The 23,822-nt window shown below is 50.2% G+C and overlaps 1 protein-coding gene across 3 annotated transcripts in view; it reads left to right on the top strand.

Moving 5' to 3' along the window:
- Positions 1 to 23,822, top strand: part of CACNA1D (calcium voltage-gated channel subunit alpha1 D) — a 345,516-nt gene that overhangs the window by 304,384 nt on the left and 17,310 nt on the right. For all 3 annotated transcript variants that reach the window (XM_044933775.2, XM_006053080.4, XM_006053081.4), the window contains 9 exons: positions 1,542 to 1,670; positions 3,898 to 3,963; positions 5,986 to 6,077; positions 6,975 to 7,134; positions 7,727 to 7,854; positions 7,989 to 8,085; positions 11,372 to 11,474; positions 11,791 to 11,892; positions 16,717 to 16,847. In XM_044933775.2, coding sequence (XP_044789710.2) covers positions 1,542 to 1,670; positions 3,898 to 3,963; positions 5,986 to 6,077; positions 6,975 to 7,134; positions 7,727 to 7,854; positions 7,989 to 8,085; positions 11,372 to 11,474; positions 11,791 to 11,892; positions 16,717 to 16,847 — 1,008 coding nt within the window. The remainder of the gene's footprint in view (positions 1 to 1,541; positions 1,671 to 3,897; positions 3,964 to 5,985; positions 6,078 to 6,974; positions 7,135 to 7,726; positions 7,855 to 7,988; positions 8,086 to 11,371; positions 11,475 to 11,790; positions 11,893 to 16,716; positions 16,848 to 23,822) is intronic.

The raw sequence follows: 23,822 nt of genomic DNA, 5'->3' as shown, positions 1-23,822 counted from the left end.
TGATTGTTGTGTGCATCCAGGCATGCATGCACATCCCTTAGCTGTACAGACACACCATGCAGAGAGGCTCCCTAGAGGCCTGGAGAGCACCCGGCAGTTCATGGCCCCCCAACCAGAAGAGCCCCCTTCCTGTGCTGGCTGCCCGGTAGCCCGGCCGCTTCAGCAGAGGTGACTCCACTGGAGGGAAGGCTGGCACTTCCCAACCCTTGTTCAGCCATCATTGTTGAATTTGAAGATGCCTCCTGATGTTTGTGAGTTGGCTTACAACCTCTTTGCATTCTCATAATCACTTACTGAACCTCTGATAAGTGCCAGACACTGTGCTGGGCACTGACTGGAATGAGGTGAGGCCCCTGCCCCTGGGGGCTTCCAGCCTGAGTGGGGAGGCAGGTGAGCACAGGGCAGCAAGTGCTGGGATTCTGCACCCTGGGGACCAGAGCCCAGCCAGACCTCAGGTGAGGCAGTGCTGAAGAAGCCCAGGGCACGCTGGTGATAGGCTGCTTCTTCCCAGGAGTTATCTAGAGCTGAGCCTTCTCAGTGGGGCCGTGACAGCTTCAGGGGGTAACCAGCCCCTCTCTTGTGTGCTCTGACTCAGCCCCACCCAGTTCTGTGGGCCTAGGAGCAGAGTGGAGTCTGGGAGGTTTGAGGACCACAGGCAGCTTCCACTCAGTTTTCCCTGTTCGGTAGAGTCATCCTGTTTCCCAGGGTTAGGAGTGGTTTCCCTCAGAGCAGTTCGTTCCTCAGACCCACAACCCCGACTAAGAAAATAGAATCCCACCCTGCATTTCTGCGTGTGGGGACCCCGAGGTCTTGCAGCGTTATCTTCTACTGGATGTCTGTCAGCCTTGGAACATCATGTCCTGGGGTGTCGATCGGCAAGGAGTGTGTCCGAGCTTGCGTCAGTGGCTGCCCGCCCTCAAGTCCAGCCCCAGGCAGTGCCGTGGCATTTCCTCAGGGAGGAAGCACAGGGGTTCTCCTGAGACACAAACCACAGAATGTTTAAAAGCGGGGAGGGGCCATTCTCCTGAACCCCAGCTTCCTTCCCAGTTCATTAATGCATTTTCAATCTTTGATTTCTTAAAGCCAACTGAAAGTGAAAGTGTCCCTGTCCCAACCGCTACACCTGGGGTAAGATCAGTGACTAGTCCCCAGGGGGCTGGGTTTTTCCCTTGAGTTTATTTGGCCATGTCGAGTCCTCCGCTAGTTGTTCTGTATTCTCCATGATTGTCCTTCCAGAACAGTGTCTGCAGTGGTTTGCATTCATCATCAGTGTCCAGTACTCTTGACGAGCCCAGCGTCCTCCTCTTAACACTCTAGACCACGTGGACATGCATGTGCTGTGTGGACGCAGTTTTCCAAAGCCCTGTGTTGTTAGCATGTAACTTCTCCTTTCATATCATGCTTTGTAAGGTGCAAAGGCCGTAGAAACACATCTTGAATTCTTACCTCTGCCACCTCTGTGTGCATCTGTTGCTGTTTTTCTGAAAGTGTTGCATGTTCTACTTTCCATTGGGTTTGACCTCTCCATGATAACCCTTCAGAACTCTGAAGAGAGCAATAGAATCTCCATCACCTTTTTCCGTCTTTTCCGAGTGATGCGATTGGTGAAGCTTCTCAGCAGGGGGGAAGGCATCCGGACGCTGCTGTGGACTTTTATTAAGTCCTTCCAGGTAAGAGCCATCCATGCCAGGGGCTTCTTTGAAGATCATGTGTAAGTCAGAGGTTGTCCCCTATTGTAGAGGATCCACCCTCCCTTGGGCAGGACCACTGTGACCATCAAGGTCCATGGAGGACATAAAACGTGGAAGAGACCTGCCCAGCATTGCTTGGGAAAATCACTTAGGATGAGTTGCTTAAGGAAGCAGAAGAAAGAGCAGTAAGGACCCGCAGCTGAGAGCTCTGTGGCATTTCCAAGACAGACAGAGATACAGGGCTCCACGCCCGGGGTGAATGGTGATGTCTGAGAGAGGGAGGGTCCCAGCCGACACCTGGAAGCGTCGTAAGGCTGCCACAGTCCAGTCCGGTGGCTAACCTGTTGATAGATACAAAGTCAAGAGACCAACTGGCCTGGGCCAGCACACCATCCCCCATCCTGGGTTATCCTGTGCCTGGCAGGATTGCATAGTGGAGGGCATCTAGGTATAAGCCAGGTCCCCTTTGTCAGCTGTACTCTCCAAGCTGTTCCAAACAGAACGCAGCTTCTCCTGTACCTTCCGACACCCCACACCAGATATTCCAGTCTTTTGGACTTACTCCATTGGGAGGGGCCCACATTCTTATCCAGAGGTACACCACTTGGGGAGCTTGTAGATGCACACAAACATTAGAAAATAAGTCATGGATCTTCATTTCTTTATCTTTTGACAGTTTTTAATTCAAAAGCTATAAATGCTCACATTAACAAGTGAAGTTATCCAAAGATACACAGAGAACAACCCACCCCACGTCTCAAGTAACTGTTGTTAATATCCCAGGAGACATTTTTCCACAGTGGGCAGATTTTTAACAGGTGAAGAGGAGAAGGTGTGCATCTGGGGAAGGAGGTCAGTCCAGAGATTCGAAGGAAATTCACGAGTCCTGCTGGGGAAAATGAGGTTGTGGAAGGAGCCGGGCTGTGGCTCTGAGAGAGACAGGGCCAGTGGGGGTTCCAGGCAGGTGAGCTTAGGTCCTGGAAAGGGATTAAAGCCTAGGCTGTTGTTATTAATGCAGAGCACCAATGTTTGTGACTGAGCTGCTGTAAAGATAGAATGATTCCTGCAATAATGTCATTCGTCCTTTTTAAAAAGGTTTTGGTCACTATAGATAAATTCATGTCACCAAGTAGCGGACCATAAAAATTGAGAAGCTGTGCCAACAAAATTCTTCAACACTTATCTAGGGAGAAAATGCATGTTGGTATGACAAGGACAGCCGGAAACTAACCCTGGGGGGCTGTTAACCGGCCCAGCTGTCATGATGGTGCAGCCGCTCTGGGCCAAGCTGGCAGTCACAGACCCAGACCTGGCACAAGTCAGGAGGCTTTTTAGCCACTGGCTGTCTGATGACCTTTCTCAGATAGGAGAACAAGTGGAGGCTTTATGCATGTGAGCTTGGCCTTAACAATCTGGGCACTCCCTGGAGGCATGCTGAGCACATGGACGTTTTCTGTCACCTGAGATGAGGGAGAAAAGCATTTGAGGAGCCTTGGCTTAAAAGACCAGGGGTCTGTCTGACCTCACACCCATGCTTTTATCTGATGTTCCTAAGGAGAGCCCAGGCTTAGCCACCACAGGGCTAGCTCCTTTTCCTCCCTGTCCCAGCCCCCAGCTCTGCATTTCTTTCAAAAAGGGTGCATTTTAAGAAAAGTGTCTTGCTTTCTACAGCCACAGCCAAAAAGTAGTTCTTCCCCTCTGACCCAGTAATTCCACTCCTAACACTTCACTCTAAGGAAGTACTTCAGCAGACACAAGGTGATTTTGCATAAAGATGTTCCTTTGCAAAACAGCTGCTTGCTCCCGCTGCAGACACACCCACAAAAGAAGGAAGCAAGCAGTTTGGAATCATTTTATCAATTACAGTGGTTTCACAAAGGAATCCAACAGTTACTTAAGCATTATTGTGAGAGGTAACACTATTTAAGAGGAGGACACACTGTTGATGGCCGTGGCCAGCACATTATGCCTGCAGCTTCGTAAGGCGAGGTGTATGGGCTGCTGTCCTCAGGGCTGAAGCTGTGCTGCTGCGCTGGGGTTTATTTACAAAGCTCTTCCTCACTACAGATGTCCTTTCAGTATAGTATGGAAAAGAATAGAGGGTGTTCCCTATGTGGGCCTTCAGTTTCTCCCCTCCCCGCCCCCAAGCCATCGGTGCGGCAGGGACCGGAGGCTCACACTGACCCGAGTGCCTCCTGTCTTCCAGGCGCTCCCGTACGTCGCCCTTCTCATCGCCATGCTGTTCTTCATCTACGCGGTCATCGGCATGCAGGTACGCTCCGGCACCTCTCCCCTGGATCCCTTTGCTGCATCGCCCCAGCATGCTGCACTTGGGACAGGTGGACTGGAAAGGCAGGTCATGGTTTTTTAGCCCGGCTTGGCTGCTAAAGAGCAATAAAGTTGAGGAAGATTTGGCCCTGCGGGACAGGGCTTGTACCAGCAAGAGCCCCAGGGTTAGAAGGGTATGAGGAGGTTAAGCTGACTTTAGGGCTCTCCCCACCCCGGATCTGTGTCTGAGGAGAGCCAACTGATGGAGAAAACCCACAGTTGAGTGTAGACAAGTGCAGTACTGAAAGAAGCCGTAATTGTCCTGTTTTCTTTACCACCGTTGCTAAGAGGATACTGAGTGATACTAAAGTCTGTTTATCATCTGAAAGCATTTCAGATGCTGGGGCTGAAGTGAGCCATTATCTTGCCTCAGAAGCGCCCCTCTAAAAAGAAGCATGCAAGCAAGCCCTCCTGTGACCTGGGGGCTGCTCTCCAGCCCCTCGTGAGGTGTGAAGAGGGGACAGGAGCTCATTAACAGCTGAGCCCTAACATGAAGTGGCTGGGTTGGGGGCAGGGCCTCTGTGGGGAGAGGGAGGTGAAGGAGTCTGTGGTCCTGGATACCCTCCTCCCCGGGGTCTCTCTGCCCTGCTCTCCACTGGTTCAGGTCAGGGAGTGCTGTGATGAGGAGGAGAAGTATTCCAGTGTCAGAGACGTGGTGGTCCCTACTTTTGTATTCTTAAAGCAGAGAAGCATGTGCAAGTCACCAGGACTCACCAGGGTTTTTACTTGTGTCTTTATTTTTAATTGAGGGATAATTGCTTCACAATCTTGGTTTGATTTCTGCCATACATCAACATGAATTAGTCATAGCTGTACACATGTCCCCTCCCTCTTGAACCTTCCTCCCACATCCCACCCTTTGCCACTGCTCTAGGTTGTTACAGAGCCCCGGTTTGAGTTCCCTGAGTCATACAGCAAATTCCCGTTGGCTATCTATTTTACGATGGTAGCATATATGCTTCCATGCTACTCTCTGCATTCATCTCACCCTCTCCTTCCTCCACCACTGCCCCCCCCCCCCCGCCCTTGTCCACAAGTCTATTCTCTGAGTCTGTATCTTCATTGTTGCCCTGCAGATCGGTTCATCAGTACCATCTTTCTAGATTCCATATCACCAGGGGTTTTGAATGAAGAGTCAGTGTGCTTGAGCCCCTGTATTTCAGCGGCTTGTGGTGCTCTGGGCCCGAAAGGTCTTTTATGCCATAACGTCCTCGTGTAAAACTTAAGTGTTATAGAGAACTGCAAACTGCATCACACATACCACCCTATGTTCACTGAAGAATCTTTGCTGGGCATCAGGCTCTTCCTAAATGTCAGTCTGCTTCTATAATCTCTGTGAGTGAAGCACTCAGTAACTTCTCCTGGCCCTTACAGCAAAGCCCACCAACCCCCCATGCTTGTCCACAGCCTTTCTTTGGTCTGTCTATCACACTCACTTTGGCTTCATTTCCTGGAGTACCCAGGCCATGTCGCTTCTGCTCCTTTGCAGGCCTTGCACTCTCTGCCTGGAGCACCCTTTGCCCTCCTTGTCGCCTGACTGGGTTCTCCTTACCCTTCAGTCCAGTCCTTATCCTCACTTCTGCAAGCCTTCCCTGGTGCCAGCCCCCAGCCTCAGGGATCCCCTGAGCCTGTTCTGTGCTTCCCGTGGGGGCTGGACCAGCTGAACTCCCATTGGGAGGGCTGCCTGTCTGGTTATTTCTGCATCCCTTCCTCAGGGCAGGAACTTGCTGAGCTGAGGATGTGCCCAGTGGTTATTTCTGCATCCCTTCCCCAGGGCAGGAACTTGCTGAGCTGAGGATGTACCCAGTGGTTAGAAGAGAGCCCAGCACACCTCAGTGGGATGAATCAAATGCCAGGCATTTTGGGTATTGACTGAACTTGAGTTCTAAATTCACATGTGGAGGGCTTTTTTTTTTCTCCATATGATAAAATTTTTTCTTTTCCCCCTAACAATTTCTCTCTCTAGATGTTTGGGAAAGTGGCCATGAGAGATAACAACCAGATCAACAGGAACAACAATTTCCAGACCTTTCCCCAGGCGGTGCTGCTGCTCTTCAGGTGACCGAGTCCAGTCCTGAGTAGATGTCTCTGGCTTTGGGCTCCAGAGCAAAAGAGGACCCGGGTTCTTAAAGCAGTTGGGTCCTGGTGGTTTTTTGTATTTGTTTTGTATTCTTACATGGACATGGTAGCATTTTAGTCACAGAGGAATTTTGTTGGCTTTTGGTCATTCACATTGTGATTGGCTTATGATTCTCCATTTGGGAGTGAATGAGTAGGTCTGCTGAGCCACTGGGAAGGTATGGAGTATATGCTTACACATGGTACATGCACTCAAAACAACCAGGAAAATGAAAATTTAGCAGGAACATGGAAGCCTTTTGCACAGTCAGTGGGGAGCTTCGTGAGATGCACAATTTCAAGCTGTATGGGATTGTTTTTAACTCTTTTTAATAACTTTGTAAACAGAGTGCCTTAAAGTGTGAGAACTTTCTAGAAACCATACAAGTAATTCCTATTGACTCTAGTGACTGGAGAGCAAATTCTTTGTAAGTTAGTTTCCAGTTCTTTTCTTTCAACAGAATTGAATGGGGAATCTAATCAAGCCTGTCAGATGTTAGGTTGCTAAAAATAATAATAATCATTTAAAAATTACAGTGTAAGTGTCTAAAAGAAAGAAGACAACAAAACAAACATCCCTTTATACTAAAAGAATTGATGTGCTTGTATCCAGTGGTTGATGCATATCAAAGGGAGTTTCAGCAGGTCCTCCACTTACTGATACAAGTTGCATTTTAAAATAAATAGGATTTTCAGTTTAGGAATTTTGACTAAATCAAGCTGCCTTCCTCCCAAATTACTTAGGTTTTGATCTAATTGAAAAATATTTTTCCTTAAAATTTCTTGAGGGTCTAAGCCTTATATGCCTTCTTTCTTTCTTTGCTTGATCCAAAAAAGGTGTGCGACGGGGGAAGCCTGGCAGGAAATCATGCTAGCCTGCCTCCCGGGGAAGCAATGCGACCCCGACTCGGATTACAACCCCGGGGAGGAATACACATGTGGGAGCAACTTCGCCATCGTTTATTTCATCAGTTTTTATATGCTCTGCGCATTTCTGGTAAGTGATCAGAATTGCCTCACAAACCCCTGCGCTCCTCTCATAGATATTCATGTAGCATTTGAGATTCAGACCAATGATATTGCCGCATCAAATAGCTGTGCGGTATCTTATGTTGACGAGCAGTCTAGACTCCACTGGGCAGTTGAGGTTTCTGCTGAGTGAGGCCTGTGTTAATATAAGCACCTTTGTTGTAATAGGGGTTTTGGTGCTCACTAACAGGCTTCACCACTCTAGCTTCTTAGGGCTGCTGGTTCTTTTATAAAAATCTCAAAGCCACTGCACATAGCAGTAACTTAAGACAGTGAGTTATTTGGTGCAAATTATAAAACTCCAGTGTGTTTCAAAAGACCAGACAATACCTACCCACCCCCCGGCCCCCTCCCCCCCACCCCCGGGGACTATACCCAAACCATTTGTGAAAGCTGGAAGCCTGCTTTTTCTTAATCATTCTTTAGAAGGAAAGTTTTTCAGCCTTTCTGGGAGAAATGGGTCCAGATGTCTTGTGACCATTATAATCAGGAAGCACTCACTAGGATTGAACCCAGCTAAACTCACTGTACCTGAAACTCCCCTCGATTGGCTTTTACAGATCATCAACCTCTTCGTGGCTGTCATCATGGACAATTTTGATTATCTCACCCGGGACTGGTCTATTCTGGGGCCTCACCATTTAGATGAATTCAAACGGATCTGGTCTGAATATGACCCCGAGGCAAAGTAAGTGGAAAAGAATTCCATGTGGCTTGTATGAGCTGTTTCTGGGTGTTGGCTGTGCTCCCTGGGAAGGTGGGAGGGACCACAAGCCTGGATGGGTGGTGCTGCCCTGCCCTCATGCTGCACTTTGCCTCCAGGGGCAGGATCAAGCACCTGGACGTGGTCACTCTGCTCCGCCGCATCCAGCCTCCCCTGGGCTTTGGGAAGTTGTGTCCACACCGGGTAGCCTGCAAGGTGAGCGTCTTGTTGGCGTGCCTGAAGGCCTCTCAGAGGGCCTCCCTGCTTTAGTCAGCACTGATTAACTTGCGTTCTGCGGAGCCTGCCATCAGGCGCTGGCGGGGTGCTGAGATGAATGTTATGTGGTTGCCATCCTTGAGGAGCTCTTGAATGTATAACTCTCAAGTCACCCTTTCAGCCACCGATAAGGTTAGGAAGGGAATTACGTAATTTGTCACTGGTTGGGAGAAGGGAATGGTGACCCTTGCATCAGGTTCAGCAGGAGAGAAGTAGGAGTTTGTCAGAGCGGAAAGAGCATCACAGAAGCGGAGCCTAGAGACCCCAGACGGGGAGGCAGGAGAACACAGAGTGGCTGGTGTGGCTGGAACACGAGAGAAAGTGGCCGAGGCCTGAGGCCCCAGCTGAGTGTAGCTGCGCGGAGCCTTCTGTGTCATGCTGAGTCTCATGGAAGGAACGTGAATAGACGTCTGTTCTAGAAAGTTGCCTCTAGGCAACAGAGAGGTAAACTGGGGACAGAACACCCAGGAGAGCTGTTGCATTATCTCATTGCAACATATGGCAAGAGCCAGAGGGAGGGCAGTGGAGTGGGCGTGGAGAGGAGGCGTTGGCTTAGGGGTCTGCTTAGGGCATAGCATGGAGAGGACTTGGTGACCTGAACACCTCCGAGCTGGCGTGATGGTGCGCATGGTGACCCTCTGCTACCAGAGCTCCCTTCCCAGGGAGCCTGCGTCGAGCGGCGGCCCCTCAGGGGTGGATTCCAGTCTCTTGCTAAAACCACACTCTTTGTCAGATGGGACTTGAACCCATCTGCACCTCAGATTGAGACTTGAGCCCACAATTCCTGCCTTAGGAGGGGACTCGAACACAGTCTCTTAGTTTAAACCACTCACCTGGGCTTACTGAAACTCAGGTTTTTTTGTCTCGTTGTGGAAAGAATTCAGTATGAGGCAGAGTGGCTGGCAAAGAGTGAGTTTATTAGCAGAGGATGCTTGTGAGAGATACAGGGGGCAGGCAAGCGAGCACAGCCCCGAGAGCAGAGAGGTTTACGTTTTTATAATCAAAGGAAAAGTAGAGGAGAGAATATCCCCTTCTTCCTCATTTTTAGGTAGATATCAAGGCTGATACCCTTAGTTCCTCTTTTAACCTTTTATGGTATAACCAGTACCATCATGGTGGTGGTTAAATCATATGTTTATTAACAAAAGGGTGGTAATGTATACTAAAACAAGGTAATTGATCTCAGGTTTTGGTATAATACCCCCTCTCACCTGTGCTCCTCTCATGGCCGCATGCAGATGTGCTGCTCTCCAGCTCCCTGACTTGGTGAATAAGACTCAGACCCCATGCCTACTGTCTGATGCTTTGCTTGTGTACACTGTTGCTTGGTTACTGGACTCTTGTTGAGTGACCAAAGGCTTGCAACAGTCTCCCAGGCTCGCTTAGAATTCCCTTCTGTCTTCAATGCCCTAGTGGGACTTTTAAGCTAAGTATTTAATTAAACTGCTCCATTCCTATCACCACCTCACCCCATTCCTGACGTTTTCACATCAGACCATGCTCTCTGTAAGCTCTCCTTGAGATCTGGTTTCTTTTGGTAGAGTTCATGTCAAATCACCTGGAGTCAGCTGTAGAAACAGAAAAGGACCCCTGTGTTTTAGAGGAGAAATGTGGGGGTTTGTCTGTTGAAACTGTGCCATGTAGAAATCCAGCCAGACTGTGCAACACCTGGTCCCCTCTTCCCACAGATCTGATGGGATTCAGGGTCAGGGGTTCACCTTACCCTCAGAGGGGTGCTAGGCTAGCTCTAGACAGAATCACAGTAAAGAGTGGAGTCTACAGTGTATTTCAGGCTTTCAGAGAAATCTGAGTCTAACTCATTGTGCCCTGCCCTGGAAGTCCAGAAAGCTCCATTGGCAAGTCCTTGGGCTCCTTGCCTGAGTCTTTGCTTCTGCTCATCCTGAACTCTGGATGTCGGTGCAGAGAATAAGCCATGGATGTTGACTTTTTCCCATAGATTTCACAGTACCAGGCTCTTTTCTACTTTCCAAGAACAAGATGAGTTCTAGCTCATGGCTATTGTTTTATGTTTGCGTTTGCAGACCCTTTTATGTAAAGGATCTAAGGAAGGACCTGTGTAAGTAAAAGTGGACTACTTTGTGCTCTAAGGACAAAGCAGTTTGCTGATTCAGAAATTTACCAGGAGATGCAAGTAAATGTGCAGGCTGTCCAAGTAAATGCATGCATTGGAGAAGGAAATGGCAACCCACTCCAGTGTTCTTGCCTGGAGAATCCCAGGGACGGAGGAGCCTGGTGGGTTGCCATCTATGGGGTTGCACAGAGTCAGACACGACTGAAGCGACTTAACAGCAGCAGCAGTCCAAGTAAATTTTCAGGCTGTCCTAGGACCAGGAATTCAGGTAGGGTGAATCCTGTGTACCCAAGGTTGTAGTCCATTGATAGGGAGGAGGAAAAGCTTTTAACATCTTTCTTTTGGGACACCTTGTTAGCCGAAAGTAAGAAATGTGAAACTATTAGTAATTCTAAGTACCACTTTTTTAGCACTTATACCTGCCAGGCACCCAGCTGAAGCGTCTATGCCCTTAGTGTCTGTGATATCCTTTAACCCTTGCACAGCACTTGGCTCTGGGCATGTCATCTGCATCAGCTGGGGCCATAGAGGGTGTTTTCTCTCATCCTAGTCCTCTCCGGCTCTCAGTGCTGGTGTTACAGGGGTAAAGAGAGAGAAGACAGGAGCAGGACATTGGGGATCCAGCTCTGCAAGGCCAAACCCTCAGAGGAATTGCATGGACTTGTACAAAACACTCCACAGTGGTGTCTCCGGGGAAGGGTCCTTGAAGGACACTCCCCAAGTTAGGAAAAGTAATGGACTTCATTGATTGAGGACCTTTGTCTCAGACTCTGTGCCTGGCTCATCATACCTGGTATATCATTTTACCCCCAAACAGCCTTTAAAGATGTGCCCAGAATGGAGGCTTGACCCCAAGACACACGGGAGCCACCTGATGAGAAGGGGAGAGGAATGCATAAATAGTAGGGGACTAAACAGTTAAAAAAAAAACAAAAAAACGTTATCTGAGTGCCAGCATTTGTGCTTTGTCATCTCAGAGCCCCTCAAATGGTAGGTGCCCCTCAATGGCCATTAACTTGAATCAAGGAGCCATTAGAAAGGAGATGGAGAGAATAAACAGAAAATAAATGGAATGGACTGCAGCTGTCCTCGGTTGTTTGCATTCTATCAAGGGACTTTTCTTTCTGTTTACAGAGACTAGTTGCTATGAACATGCCACTCAACAGTGATGGGACAGTCATGTTTAATGCAACTCTGTTTGCTCTGGTTCGAACGGCTCTTAAAATCAAGACTGAAGGTGAGCCCTCCCTGGAAGCAGGACAGGTGGGAGAGGAGGACAGGGAGGCCATATCCCACCTTGATTCTCACGTGGACCTCTTCTTGTCAGAAGCCCCCCCCACCCTCGGGGGGCCGGGGTGGTGCATGTAATCAGGATGTCTGTGCTGGGCTGTCTGGCCAGGCCAGCCTCCTCCACCTTTCTCTCCTCCCTTCATACGTCACTTTGTCCCAGAGCTGAGAGGTGACTCGTGCCACCGGCAGCTCTGGTGAGAACAGAGAGGCGTTGCAGGGGAAAGAAACAAGGCTCATTTGCCCCTCTTGCATTTTGAATCCAGGCAACCTGGAACAAGCTAATGAAGAACTCCGAGCTGTGATCAAGAAAATTTGGAAGAAAACCAGCATGAAACTACTTGACCAAGTTGTCCCTCCAGCTGGTGGTCAGTGCGATTTATTTCCTAAGTAGCTCTTGACCAACATGTTGGTTTCAGTGCTAGTCTCCAGGAATCCCAGCGTGTTTGCAGAAGGCTTGAGGTACCAGCCAGAACATTGAGGCCAGCAGCTAAAGGCCCTTATGGCCATCAGTGGAATGATTTGCGGTAATGTGAAGACCATTCCAGACAAAGGAGAGGCTTCAGTGAGAAGGAAACAGACCCAGATCGCTGAAGCAGGGGTTCTCTTGTGGGTGGAGGAAGTCATGTTAGGAGAACAAGCTTGGGGCCTCAAAACCAAAAGCCTCTGGTTTTTTTTGGAGGGGGGGTGGGTTGCCCAAAATGAAGTACTTAAAACTAGTTTCCATATATCCTTCAACATGTTGTTGAAAATGTCTCACAAAAAACAAAAGCTTTTGAAAAATGGTATTTTTGAAATGCTCTAAGACTAGATCTATTACCCAAACGTCCCTTTAATTAGAATTTAGAGTAGAGATGGAACTAACAGGCATGCTTATTTCTTTTTGTTGTTTATCATAAAATAACTGACTAAACTTTTCTCAGACTTATATATATATAACACACACACATATATATATATAATCCAGATACTGTTTTTCCATTTCTGTTTAAGTACACATTGACTTAAAAGTGGAGGTGGTTGTGTTTTGATTTTCATTTTCGAGTTTTAAAGGTGCAGGATCCGTCTGCTCAGTGCGAACACACCCGGCCTCTACCCCTTCAGCCCCGGGTGTGTTAGAAATGTTTGGTGTGGTGTGTTAGAAATGTTTGGTGTGTTTTGTAACAAACTGAATTGCGTCACTCCCAACGGGGCTGGCTCAGGTCTGGAAGCTGAGTCTGGAACCCCAGGCCAGGACAGTGGCCTCTCCTTTTGAGAAAGTGGCAACCTCTGGATCCTGGGGGATAGTGCAGCTTGCTGGCCAGCTCTGTTCCCCACGTGACGCCAGAAGCACTGTGAGCTCTTGTTACTGGAGGGAGCCACCCAGAGCTGGCAGGGCCAACAGCTCAGAGCTGGGAAAGAGGACCCACCAAGAAATGATGAAGGGAAAGCGTGCAAAACAAAACACCAACAGAACCAAACAAAAACTCCTACTCAGAGAGAGGTGCCTGGCTCCCCACAGGAGAACTGACCCTGCACCTTTAAAACAGCTCTTTGGTTTCCGTTCTTTTCTTTTTAGCTGCACACCCAGGTGTTCGCATGGCTGAGACGAATTGCTTTTCTTAAATTGTTGTAACAATGTGCTTGAGCTTTTTCTGCAGCCTCCATTCCTTTCGAGTCTCAGTCTTTCAGAATATTCTGAAGCAATTCTGTTTTAGGGTGGTGGCATGGAATCGGAGTTATCTCTTGCCAACTGTATTCCCCTACATATTTCTCACGATGCAGATGCATGCTTCAGAATAGTGGGCTGTACCTGTCTCGGGGGAACCTTCCTTGCAGGCGCCCCCCCCCCCCCCCCGCCCCTTCTCGCCGCTCTTGATGTGCCACCTTCCCTACAGCCCAGTCTCTCACATCCATGCCATCCTGGCAAGGCTCACCTGGGGAGAGCCATTCACATTTCTGTGAAACTTCATTTGTTTCTATTTCACCAAGGAAAAAAAAGGGGTCTGGAATTTGCCTCCCTTCCTTTGATCAGCTTGTAGCCCTACTAGGCTTTTCTTGAAGGCTACATAGTCTTCCTCTTTCCTGGCCCAATGGCGGGCCCTGCTTTTCTCTCTGCATTTCTTAACGTGGATTGGGGGTTAGGGTGACAAGGGTTAATCTCTTCCAAAATGGCAGTCAGAGCCCCAGAAAACCTGGAAAGGAAACAGCACCTTAGTAGGGATGGGATGCTCAAGAAGTTCTATGGCCCAGGTGGTGGATGTGCCGAGCATAGAGCTTATCCAGGCTGATGTCAAATAAGGGCTCTTGTCACTGAATTTCCGAAGGTGGAGACTTTAGGCTTTAGGGCACAGGCTCTGGTTGAGTTGCTGGGCAGGGTTGTAGCATCTGCGTTCACCCTTTGCCTCTTTGTCTTTCCTCTTACCTTCCCAGTAGATGAGCCTTTCCCACCCCGTGGAGCACTTAGAAAAGGGGGATATATTTACGACCCTCTGGGCCAGCACATGGGTAGCTCCCATGGCGGAGGGGCTCGGTGTCCACCCTCGGTAATCTGGCCTGAGGGCAGCAGACTGAGCCAGACCAGCCCGACACCTGGGACTGGCCTTTGTGGTGTGCTCAGGGAACCCTTACAGCCCTGGTGGGAAAGCAGAGTCAGGGCCCATCTTAAAAGGCCTTGCCAGCACAGGGGTGATGTGAGGCGCCCCCAGCTCATCCAGAGCTTGATGAGGTGATGCTCAGGAATGAGCCAGGGAGCCAGGCCAGAATGCCGGGCTCTGGCGCTGCCTCTGGCTGTGGGGACAGCCTGTCCGCTCTCTCCATGCTGAGGTATCTCGTTTCCCATCCGGATCTTGCTCGTCTTCTCAGCTCCGCTGTGGCCTCCTGCTGAGTCATGACTCTTCCCCTGTCCTCCCAGGGGCTCCTCTGTCTTTGGACCTTCGCTCCTGGACCTGAATCTTTGGCTCCTTTCCCCTGAGGAGCATTCAGAGCGGTGACCCCATCGCTCTCTGAAGTCCCGGGCCCAGCCGGCCTCCCTGCCCTCACTCCTTTTCCTTCTTTTTCTGTCCTGCTGTAGCTGTGAATTTGCTGTCTTAAGACTCTTCCTGAGCCTGGTCTCAGTAGCTCAGCATCTCAGTGCAGAAGGTCAGGTAGCCCTTGGAGGCCCTGCTTGCAGAGCCCTAGGTGGGCACCTCCGCCCTGGAGCTGCCCCTTGGGCAGAAACACGATCCACCCTCTTCACTGAGTACAGCGACCACCACCCCGCCACTGCCCCACCCAGGTTCTGGGCCAGGGAGAGCCAGGACTCTCCCATAGGAGCCCCCTTGGGCCCTCTAGGTTAGCACCATCCAGGCTGAAGGGGGAGAGCAGTTAGGCCTGCTTTTGCTGGAAGCACCCCAGCGAGGGATGAGATGGGCTTCCTGTGAGTATGGCCAGTGTTTTTGTGGGAGCCCACAGGGGAGACTGGGGACTCTGACTGGCAGAGGCTGGCTGACCCTGGGATCGTCGGGCTGCAGTTGGCCCGCCTCCTGCATGTGGCCTGGTGGAGAGGTAGACTTTGCTGGGGAGAGGCAGCCCACAGCACCAGGTGGCTCTTGTGGTGGAGCTGGGCCATCCCTCAGGGAGTCAGTGGGGTGGAGAATGAGAACCCAGGTCGGGGGGGCCCACCTCCCAGCTCACCTGGCCTGGAGCAAGTCATGGAACCTCTGTCCACTCGCCTCTCACCTCCCTGCCTCTGCACAGGGCATTGTTAGACCATTTGGACCAGCCCTAGACCGACGAGGGCCCTGGGTTTCATTGCTGCCCAAAGGCCGAGGTTGACTCCCCTGCGCTGCTGTAGGACTTGCCTGGCTTGGGTTTAGGACTGTGACACACTTCTCCAGGCCGACCAGCCCCAGGCATCCTCTCACACAGCAACACTGAGCTGCTTCTGACAAGGAAGTTGGGGGCAGGCAGCCCAGAGTGGCCCAGCAGTGTCCAGTCGCGGACATCCGTCCCCACACGGGCAGGAAATGCACCCCCCGGGCGCACCCCACCTGAGGGTTCCGGTGTCCTGCACCCTGTCGTGGTTCTTGTCCTATTTCAGTAGGTGCCACTGTTGGAGAGCTGTTAGAAAACAGTGGTTCTGATGGCAATGGTCCACTGTCACTGGCCCCTGGCACTTAGACTGCCCAGAGCACCCTACAGGCCTCTTGTCCTGGAATCCTCACAGCTTCTCCTGAGAGGCTCAGGCTCACTTGTGGGTGAGAACACAAGCCCAGAGAGGCCAGGTCCTCTACCCTCGATGGCACGTGAGTCGCAAGGGCAGCCTGGCCACAAGTCGAGCGGTGCTAAAGCCTGAGGGTGGCAGCCGTTCTCCTCCAGCCTCTGCAAGCCATGGTCACTGGTCACCAGCCTTGTGGGCACCCTGGGCAGGTGTGGGAGTGAGCACCATGGGAGAGCAGGCCTCGTGGAGACCCCGGGCACGCCGGCACTGCCAGGGTGGTTTCCTGGGAGACAGCAAGAGCCACTGTTCTGCCTCATGCATCGCCTTTAATCAGGCTCAGCGGAGGCCCAGCTCCCCGGGCACGCACGGTGGGGCTGCTTCTGAACAAAGCAGAGACAAGGCAGCCAGCTCTGAGGTGAGCTGCGGCTGTCACTCGCAGTATCGAAAACAAGCAGTTCTGAGTTACAAACCGAGACACGGCATGTGGAGGCTACTGGCAGAGAAGTAAGGGGGCACTTGGAAATCTGGGTCTGCAGTCACTTTTCGGAATCGGCCTCTCCTTCCGAGCTTGTCTGTCACCTTTCTGAGTTCTCTATCTTTCTCTCCAGGCATTGGGGTTTGGATGGTTAATTGTCCTTGGTGTTCGCGGTAATTACACATGCAAATCCCTATGCACGGGTGAAACTATGACCCATGAAGCCTTTTTTTTTGTTCTGTAATTTTTCTTTTGAGTCAGTAACCGAGATGGCACTTCATGGTGTTACTAATACGCTGCTCTATGAAACTCATGACAAGTCCATTATTTTCTGCAATTTTGAGTATCAGTTTATGTAACTGACTCTAATTTTGAGGGTTAACTGCTTTGCACAATCTTGCTTTTCGCTAGATTTAGTTTCCCGTGTCCTAAGCTGAGAGCTCAGTGCCCCCGCCCTCTCCCTGCCCAAAGCAAGTGTTGAGGCTCTTGGTGCAAATGTGCTGATTCGGGAGAGCTCTGTCTGGTCTCTCCGTTTAGATGATGAGGTAACCGTGGGGAAGTTCTATGCCACTTTCCTGATACAGGACTACTTTAGGAAATTCAAGAAACGGAAAGAACAAGGACTGGTGGGAAAATACCCCGCGAAGAACAGCACAATTGCCCTACAGGTGAATTGTTGTTTTTGTCTTTTTCTCTTTTTCACTAACAATTTTACAAGCTTTATTGAAACACTAGAGAGCTGACTATTCATGGTTGAGCAGTTACCACCAGGATTTTGTTTAAACTGAGATACTGCACACTCCCCCAAGGTGGACTAGCCATTTCTGGGCCACCAGGTAAGTGCCTCCCCTTCCCCGCACCCTCTGTGGCCCCGCATCCATGCCCACTGCAGCCCGGCCTGTGCGGTGGGACCCCCCCAGGACAGCGGCCAAGGCACAGCCCTCGCGGGAGGGGAGCCAGAGCTGCCCCACGCCCCGTCTCCCCTGGGCTTCTCCAACAGCAGCGCCCTCCGAGCAGGCACCCACCTTCCCCCGGCCCTGGGCTCGGGCCCTGGCCGCCCACGAAACAGCTTTCCATCCGAACGCAAGTGCTTTGTTTTGTTTCTGTTTATTTCTTACCCCACTGCTTGTTGGTTTTTGGTCCATCTCAGTAACATCCATCACCTCCTAGTATGTGTGTGTGTGTGTGTGTGTGTGTGTGTAAGCTTGTGTGTGTGTGTGCAGTGTGTCTGTGTCTACGTGTCGTCTCCTGGTGGCTGTGAGCCTTGCTGTGCAAATGCTGTTCTCTCGTGACCCAGCCAGCCTCTGGTCCTTACAACTGCCCAGTCTCCTGGAGGGGGAATGTGGCTTCAGGAACCTCTGGTTCTAACTGGAGTCCATTATTCAAGGGTGTAGAACCCTCGATAAGCGCAGAGCCCTGGTGGGAAGCAGGTGTGTAGGGAAATGGTGTCCTGGTGGAGACCGGCGAAAAGAGGGCTAGGAAGGGCAGTCTGTGGTTGCAGTGATGGAGAAAGCAGGTGGAAAAGGAGTGAGGAAAAGGTGCTGAGACTACAAAAAGGGAACTACAGAGGTTGGCAAGCTGTCAGAAACAACTCTGCAAATGAATCGCGCACCCTGTCATCTCTGCTCTCTGAGTAGCTTGACACAGAATGTTTGCCTTTTATGTCCCTCTTACCATGTGTGTCTTACACTGGGTCTTGTTGGTATGGGTAAGGTTCAATGTGAAATAGTCTTCTGCATTTTTTCCGGGGGAAAATGCCCAGCATCGTTTTGTGTTCTCAGTGATGGTAATTACCAAAGTGAAGGCCTGTCTGTGATCTTGCTGAGAGAGAATGAATGTGAATGATGATGAATGAAGGGAGGAGTGTGAGGTATGTGCACCTGGCGGGTTAGGAGATGACCTTGTGTGACAGTGACCTGTGGATTCATATGACCTGGGCTTTACCCAGACAGCTATAGGACAGGGGGAAAGTGGATGCTGAGTCTGATCAAAGAACATCTGCTAAAGGAAGCTTAGTGAATCTGAGGCCCAAATAGCTGATTGTTGTCCCAGATTGTGGAATTTCAATAACACTTTCACCTCTGACCTGTCCAGTTTGCAAAAATGACAACCCTTCTCCTGAGCACAGCTCACCAGTAGCCTTAGAGAGGCCAGTCAACTGAAAAGATGGATTTGCAAACTTGAACAGGTCTGGTCCATGTGTTCTAGAGGGTGGTGTGGCCAAATTGGGTACAAAGGCAGGGAGTGATGATCACATTTCTGCACGCTCCTCCCTAAAGCAGCCCAGATTCCAGGGTGTCGTGGTGCCCATCCCCTTACAGGAAACCACTTGCTGTTCTCAGATTCTAGTTGATGGGTGTGGTGGGGCTTGACTTTTCTGGAGGGGGAAACATACTCTTCCGTGGATGGCTGTGTCATCATGTATCATAAATAACCAAGGTAGTGCTGTGCTGAAGAGATTTCCCTTTTCCATGGAAGGCAGGTACAATGACCACTTGAAGACAGGGTTATACCTTTGCTGAGTCCCCAAGACTTCCTAGTTAGAAGGCTTCAGTGCTCGCTCTGGAGGTTGGATATAGTGTTTGAATGTTTTAAGACCTGAATGACAACACATGCCTATATAATTAATAACCACGTAGTGGGGTGGGTTTCACTGAGTCTTTAAGTCAAAGGTTCCAATGATGCTGAAGCTGCACATATGCGTCATGGCTTAAAAGACTATTGCGTTGTCCCACAGTCTTGTTTTTCTCCTGGACATTTTTCATTTTGTTGTTTGTAGAAAGTTTTATTTCCTTGGTGAAATTAAAATATTTCCAGTTAGGTACCAACATCAACACATTTCCACATGGTTCCATTGGGAGTTGAGGCTGTGACTATGCTTTATGTTGTGTACCCAGCCTAGTAAATTAAGTTGTCTTCATAATCTTGACAGATACTCTGGAAAATGCACTTGATTCTGCGGCAGGCATTGAAAACAGAAAAATTTTGCCTCCGTGAAGGATAGTTCTCACTACATTTTTGGTCCTGTGCTGTAGGAAGGGCTTTAAATGTATTCTGTCACTCTGCACTTAACTAGCAAGACGAAGCACTTCCTTTCTGAATTGAGGAAATAATATGAGCAGATGTGACGTTAGGGAAACAGGATCAAATGGCAGCGGGAGGAGAAATGGGTGAAGCGTGTCACTAGGACAAGAACACAGGTCCTCAGAGAAGCTCCTTACAGTGGGCATGGCCTATTAAGAAGTGGGATGAGGTGGTCCTCCCTGTGTCGGGGGTGCCAGTAGACCAGCAGTTCAATTGCTAATGAAAAGAGGAGCATGAGCCTCGGGTGAGCGCCCGAGACGGGACGTAGGCCAGTGCTTTGTGCCGCGCAGGGTGCATCCGTCTGAGCAGGATCAGAGCTGGCCCACGTTCTTTGCCCCCAACAGTGACGCGGCTTTGGCGGGCACACGGCTGCACTCTTGTTATCAGCCCCGTGGGCTCCATCTGGTCTCCCTCTGTTCAGACCAACTGCAGGGCCCCTTCTCCATGAAGGGGGGGTGACTTGAGGCGCTCCTGGATCCCGTGTGGGCAGGAGCTCGGCACCCAGTGTCCTCTGGCCTCTGTGGTCTGAATGAGTGTGCAGTTTCCATCCGTCCATCCATCTTCATCAGTAAAGCCAGCCTTCTCTCCCGCCCCTCTCCAGAGGGGATCAGAGGGAAGCTGCGTCAGGCTTTTTCTTTTTCCTCCCTCATCCCCTACATGCCATATTCACTTTAGTTTGACTCAGCCTTTGCTCTTCATCCATTGTTGCTGCATCCCAGTGACCTGCAGATTTCCACCTGGATCAAGCAACTAAATGAACACAAGTCCACAGCCGTGGAAACTCTGTCCCCTCCCCAGCAGACAGTACTGCCCCGTCAGGCTTTCCAGATGAGGACCACAAGATCCAGATGCATTAGCCCAGTATCTCATGGATCAGAAAAAGAGAACAGGTCCCAGAGTGGGGAATGTTTTGTTCATTTCTTTTTCTTTCAATGTCCAAGGATTTCCTTTATGCCAGAGACATTCTGGTAGAGTCTGAGGGGGAGACTGTTTCCCGCTCAGCCAAAATGGGAGCCTGCCCATCTTCATGACAGGAAGATTTGAGAGGGCTATATATTTTTTTTTTCTTACCTGTTTCAAAGTTAGGTTTAAGGCTTGTAAAGAATTAGACAGGTTTTCTCACGTGAAAGCCTGAGCCCCAGCTGGCAGGTGGTGGTGTAGGTGGCCCAGGGGAAAGGTGGGTGGTGGATTGGATCCAGTGACTCCCTCACATGGCCTCCTTGGAGGGACTCAGGCATAAACCCAGAGGGAAATCGGGTACTCCATAGACACGGAACCTGTCACGTATCTCACAACTGTCATGTTAGTCTCAAAAATTAGCAAGATTTTTTGTATTTTTTTAAAGCATGATTCCATCTAAAGCCATAAAAAGGCTATTTTTTTTCTTTTTTAATCTAAGAGAAGAACAGATGCTAACAGATAAGATTTCACTGGCTGATTCATTTGTTTCAGATGCTTGAACGGATGCTTTAGAATTTTCTGCCTGAGCTACAGCACCAAGCTCGTTAGTCGGAAGGCGTTTGTGGCTAAGGCCTTGAAAGGGAAAAGTCTCAAGTGGGCTTATTTCTACTGAAACAGCATTTCGGGAGAAATGCAGGAAAAAGCAAACCCAAGGCCCCAGAGAGATCCCTTCCAAGCAAAGCACTCTTCCGGAAGGTGGAAGCGGGGCCGTGGCTCAACTGCGGGGCCGTGGCCTCCTGTCGTGGATGTTGCTCACGTGGCTCCTTCTCATGGAAGGGAACGAGCGAGGCTTAACAGTTTTCCCTTGCGAGCAGAAACTCAGAGAAAGGGAAAGAGTGAGAGAGAGCGAAGGAGGGGGGCAGCCGCCCCAAGAGAAATGAAATGAACACAACTTCCTGATGCTGGCCAGTAAAAAAAAAAAAAAAAAAAAAGATTAATAAAAACGATTAAGCAGACCTGCCTAAGGTGGGCAGCTGACTCCATTCCAAAGTTCTGCATCCCTAGTTTGCCCGAACTACCAAAGACTGGCAGGCCCCTCAGCGCTGGGCCGACAGAGTTCTTTTTATATATGCCAGGCCGTCCTGACCATCCCACTCAGCTCTCTGCAGTGACGTGTGCGCAGTGCAGGGAGACGGGGGCAGGACAGGAAGCGCAGACACCCCCATTTATACCAACACATACACCTGCATGCCCAGACCAACCCAGGTGACACCTCAGGTTCCATCTTAATGCGTCCGCGGGAAACACCACCACACCCCAACCTCATCTGACATTGTCCGTCTCTAATTCAAAGCCAGTCTGGGGATGCCTCTTTGGAAGCAGTGTGGTCCAGTTTCAAGGACACTGGGAGTCAGGGGACCTGGGTTCTAGTCCCAGTGCCAGCGTTCACTTGCTGCGTGACCTTGGGCAAGACACTTAACCTCTCTGTGCCTCAGTTTCCCCATCTGTAAAATGGGGGTAATAATGTCGACCTACCTCACAGGGCTGTTGTGAGGAATAGCTAAGTGATTGTAAAGCACTTTGAACGTATAATTGCTTATTATTAAGACTACAACAATAATAATATCATATGCCTGTTTACTACCAGAACTTTAAGAAACTCTTGTTTTTCTTTGATCTTTTGTTCTGTTCTGTATTTGTAGTGATCCATCGAGAAAGAGAATTCCCCCCTTTTTGAGATACCTAGGAAACGTGTAAAGATATAAACAGAAGTAACTCAGGTTGTTGTTTTCTCACATCTCACAAAGGGTATATTTTTGCCCAAGAAGTTGCTTTGCGAGGGGGCCCCATCTGAAATTCTCAGCCAACTCCAAGCAGTGGTTGAGGGGTCAGTACACCTGACCCTGAGCCCAAGATGCCCAGAGGAGTCAATCTGAGTTTTGGAGTTAGCATTCAAAAGTAACCTTAGTGTAAGACCCCGAGGTTCCTGAAGAGTCTAGAAAAGAGAAGGGTTACAAGCCACAGTCTGTGCAGATTGAAGGTGTGTGTGTGCATGTGTGTGAGGCGTAGAGCCCCGGTGCGTGGGGAAGCCCGGCTCCTGGAGCCATGTCACCACGGGGAAGAGTGGTGCGAGCAGAAGTCCCCCGGGCCTGTCCTGTGCGTGACTCAGCCCCTCCCAGCCGTGAGGTCTGCTCCAGTGTTGTCTTCTGTGCTCTGACCTTTGTCCTGCTGGGGAAGCAGCCCTGGCCCCCATTCTGCTCCGACATGCACAGACTGTTGGACGTCTAGGAGCTTGAGGTGGGTTTTCCTCACAGCAGAGTCCATGGGACGGGAGAAAAGGGCTGCCTTTCTGACACAGCACTGTGGGTGGTGACGTGGCATGGGGGTGACCCCTGTGAGGATGCTGAGGTACATCTGGACGCTGACAGCGGTGGCCCCGGTACCTTGAGTCTCCTCACCTCCTGCTGGCACCCCAGGCCCACTCCAAACCCCTCTGTGAGTCAGTCACCGAAGGGCTAATGCCTGCCTTAGTGGGGACCTCTGGGGCTTGCAGAGGTTTGGTCTGAAGGCCCACCTCCACTCTGGCTGGGTAGTGCCCAGGATGTACCGGTTATTAAGTATTTGGTGTATCATAACTGAAAAAGAAGCAGCCCTGTGGGCACCTGAGAAGTGTATCCACCATCACAAATGACCCCTCTGTCTCCCACTTACTCTGATGTCAAGTTTATTAAGCACTGAAGGGATGTACGTGCTCACCCCCCACGCCCAATTGTGTCACCCCATGTCAGAGGCCTCAAGTGACCACCTGTCTTCTAAATCTGAGTCTGTACACCAGAGCCTCCACAGAAGAGCCCTAAGCGATTCCTGAGGCTGGTGTCTCCACACACACATCTCCACCGTCCTTCCACATGAGTAAAAACTGGAACACGGTAACTTTCTAGGTGGGACTTAGGGAAATGCAAGAATCTTGCCCCACGTGGGCCTGGTGGTGGCTGGTAGCTGAGGCCAGTTGGTTAAGGACAGTCAGGAATCGCAGGGGCCGCCTCCCGCCTCAGCTCCAAACGAGGCTTCCCTGAAGCCTGGGCGACAGTCAAGCTGCAGACACCTCTCTCCTTTTCCCTAAAATCTTAGCTTCTGCTAAGGTTTGGATGTAGAAAAGTTGTGAGAGACGAGTCAAGTGGAGTGTGTGAGATTGACAGCCTCTCGCAGCAAACTTGGTGCCCGACACCAGAATCCATGGTGCTAAACTCTTAACTAAGCTCCTGGATGGAAGACACGACACAGCCCAGAGTCCATCGTAGGACAGCAGGTGTAGGATTGGACCTCGGGCTCTTAAATAACTTACTCTATGATGTAACCTAATTAAATCTTCAGTGGATCCGCAGGGTTATTGGGCACTCAGTTGTCTGCTCTTAAAAGTAGAATCTTTCCTCTCTGAGAAGAGTGGTTCTTATTTTCACGAGTCTTTGAGATGATAGAATTACTGAAAATAAGGAAAATTACATTACGTAATCGCAAAAGGTGTGATTTTTTTTTTGTTTTTTTTAAACCGGGGCATGTTGTTGAATAACACCCAGCTCGTAGCCCTCCTTAGCGCAAACGTGTCACGATTCAGTCATCCACGGGTGGGAACTTCCTAACATGCTGTGCTAATTCAT

The sequence above is a fragment of the Bubalus bubalis genome, chromosome 21, assembly GCF_019923935.1.
Source record: "Bubalus bubalis isolate 160015118507 breed Murrah chromosome 21, NDDB_SH_1, whole genome shotgun sequence".
NCBI lineage: Eukaryota > Metazoa > Chordata > Mammalia > Artiodactyla > Bovidae > Bubalus > Bubalus bubalis.
The sequence above is the reverse complement of the archived record's forward strand: the minus strand, read 5'-3'. Positions and strand labels throughout refer to the sequence as shown.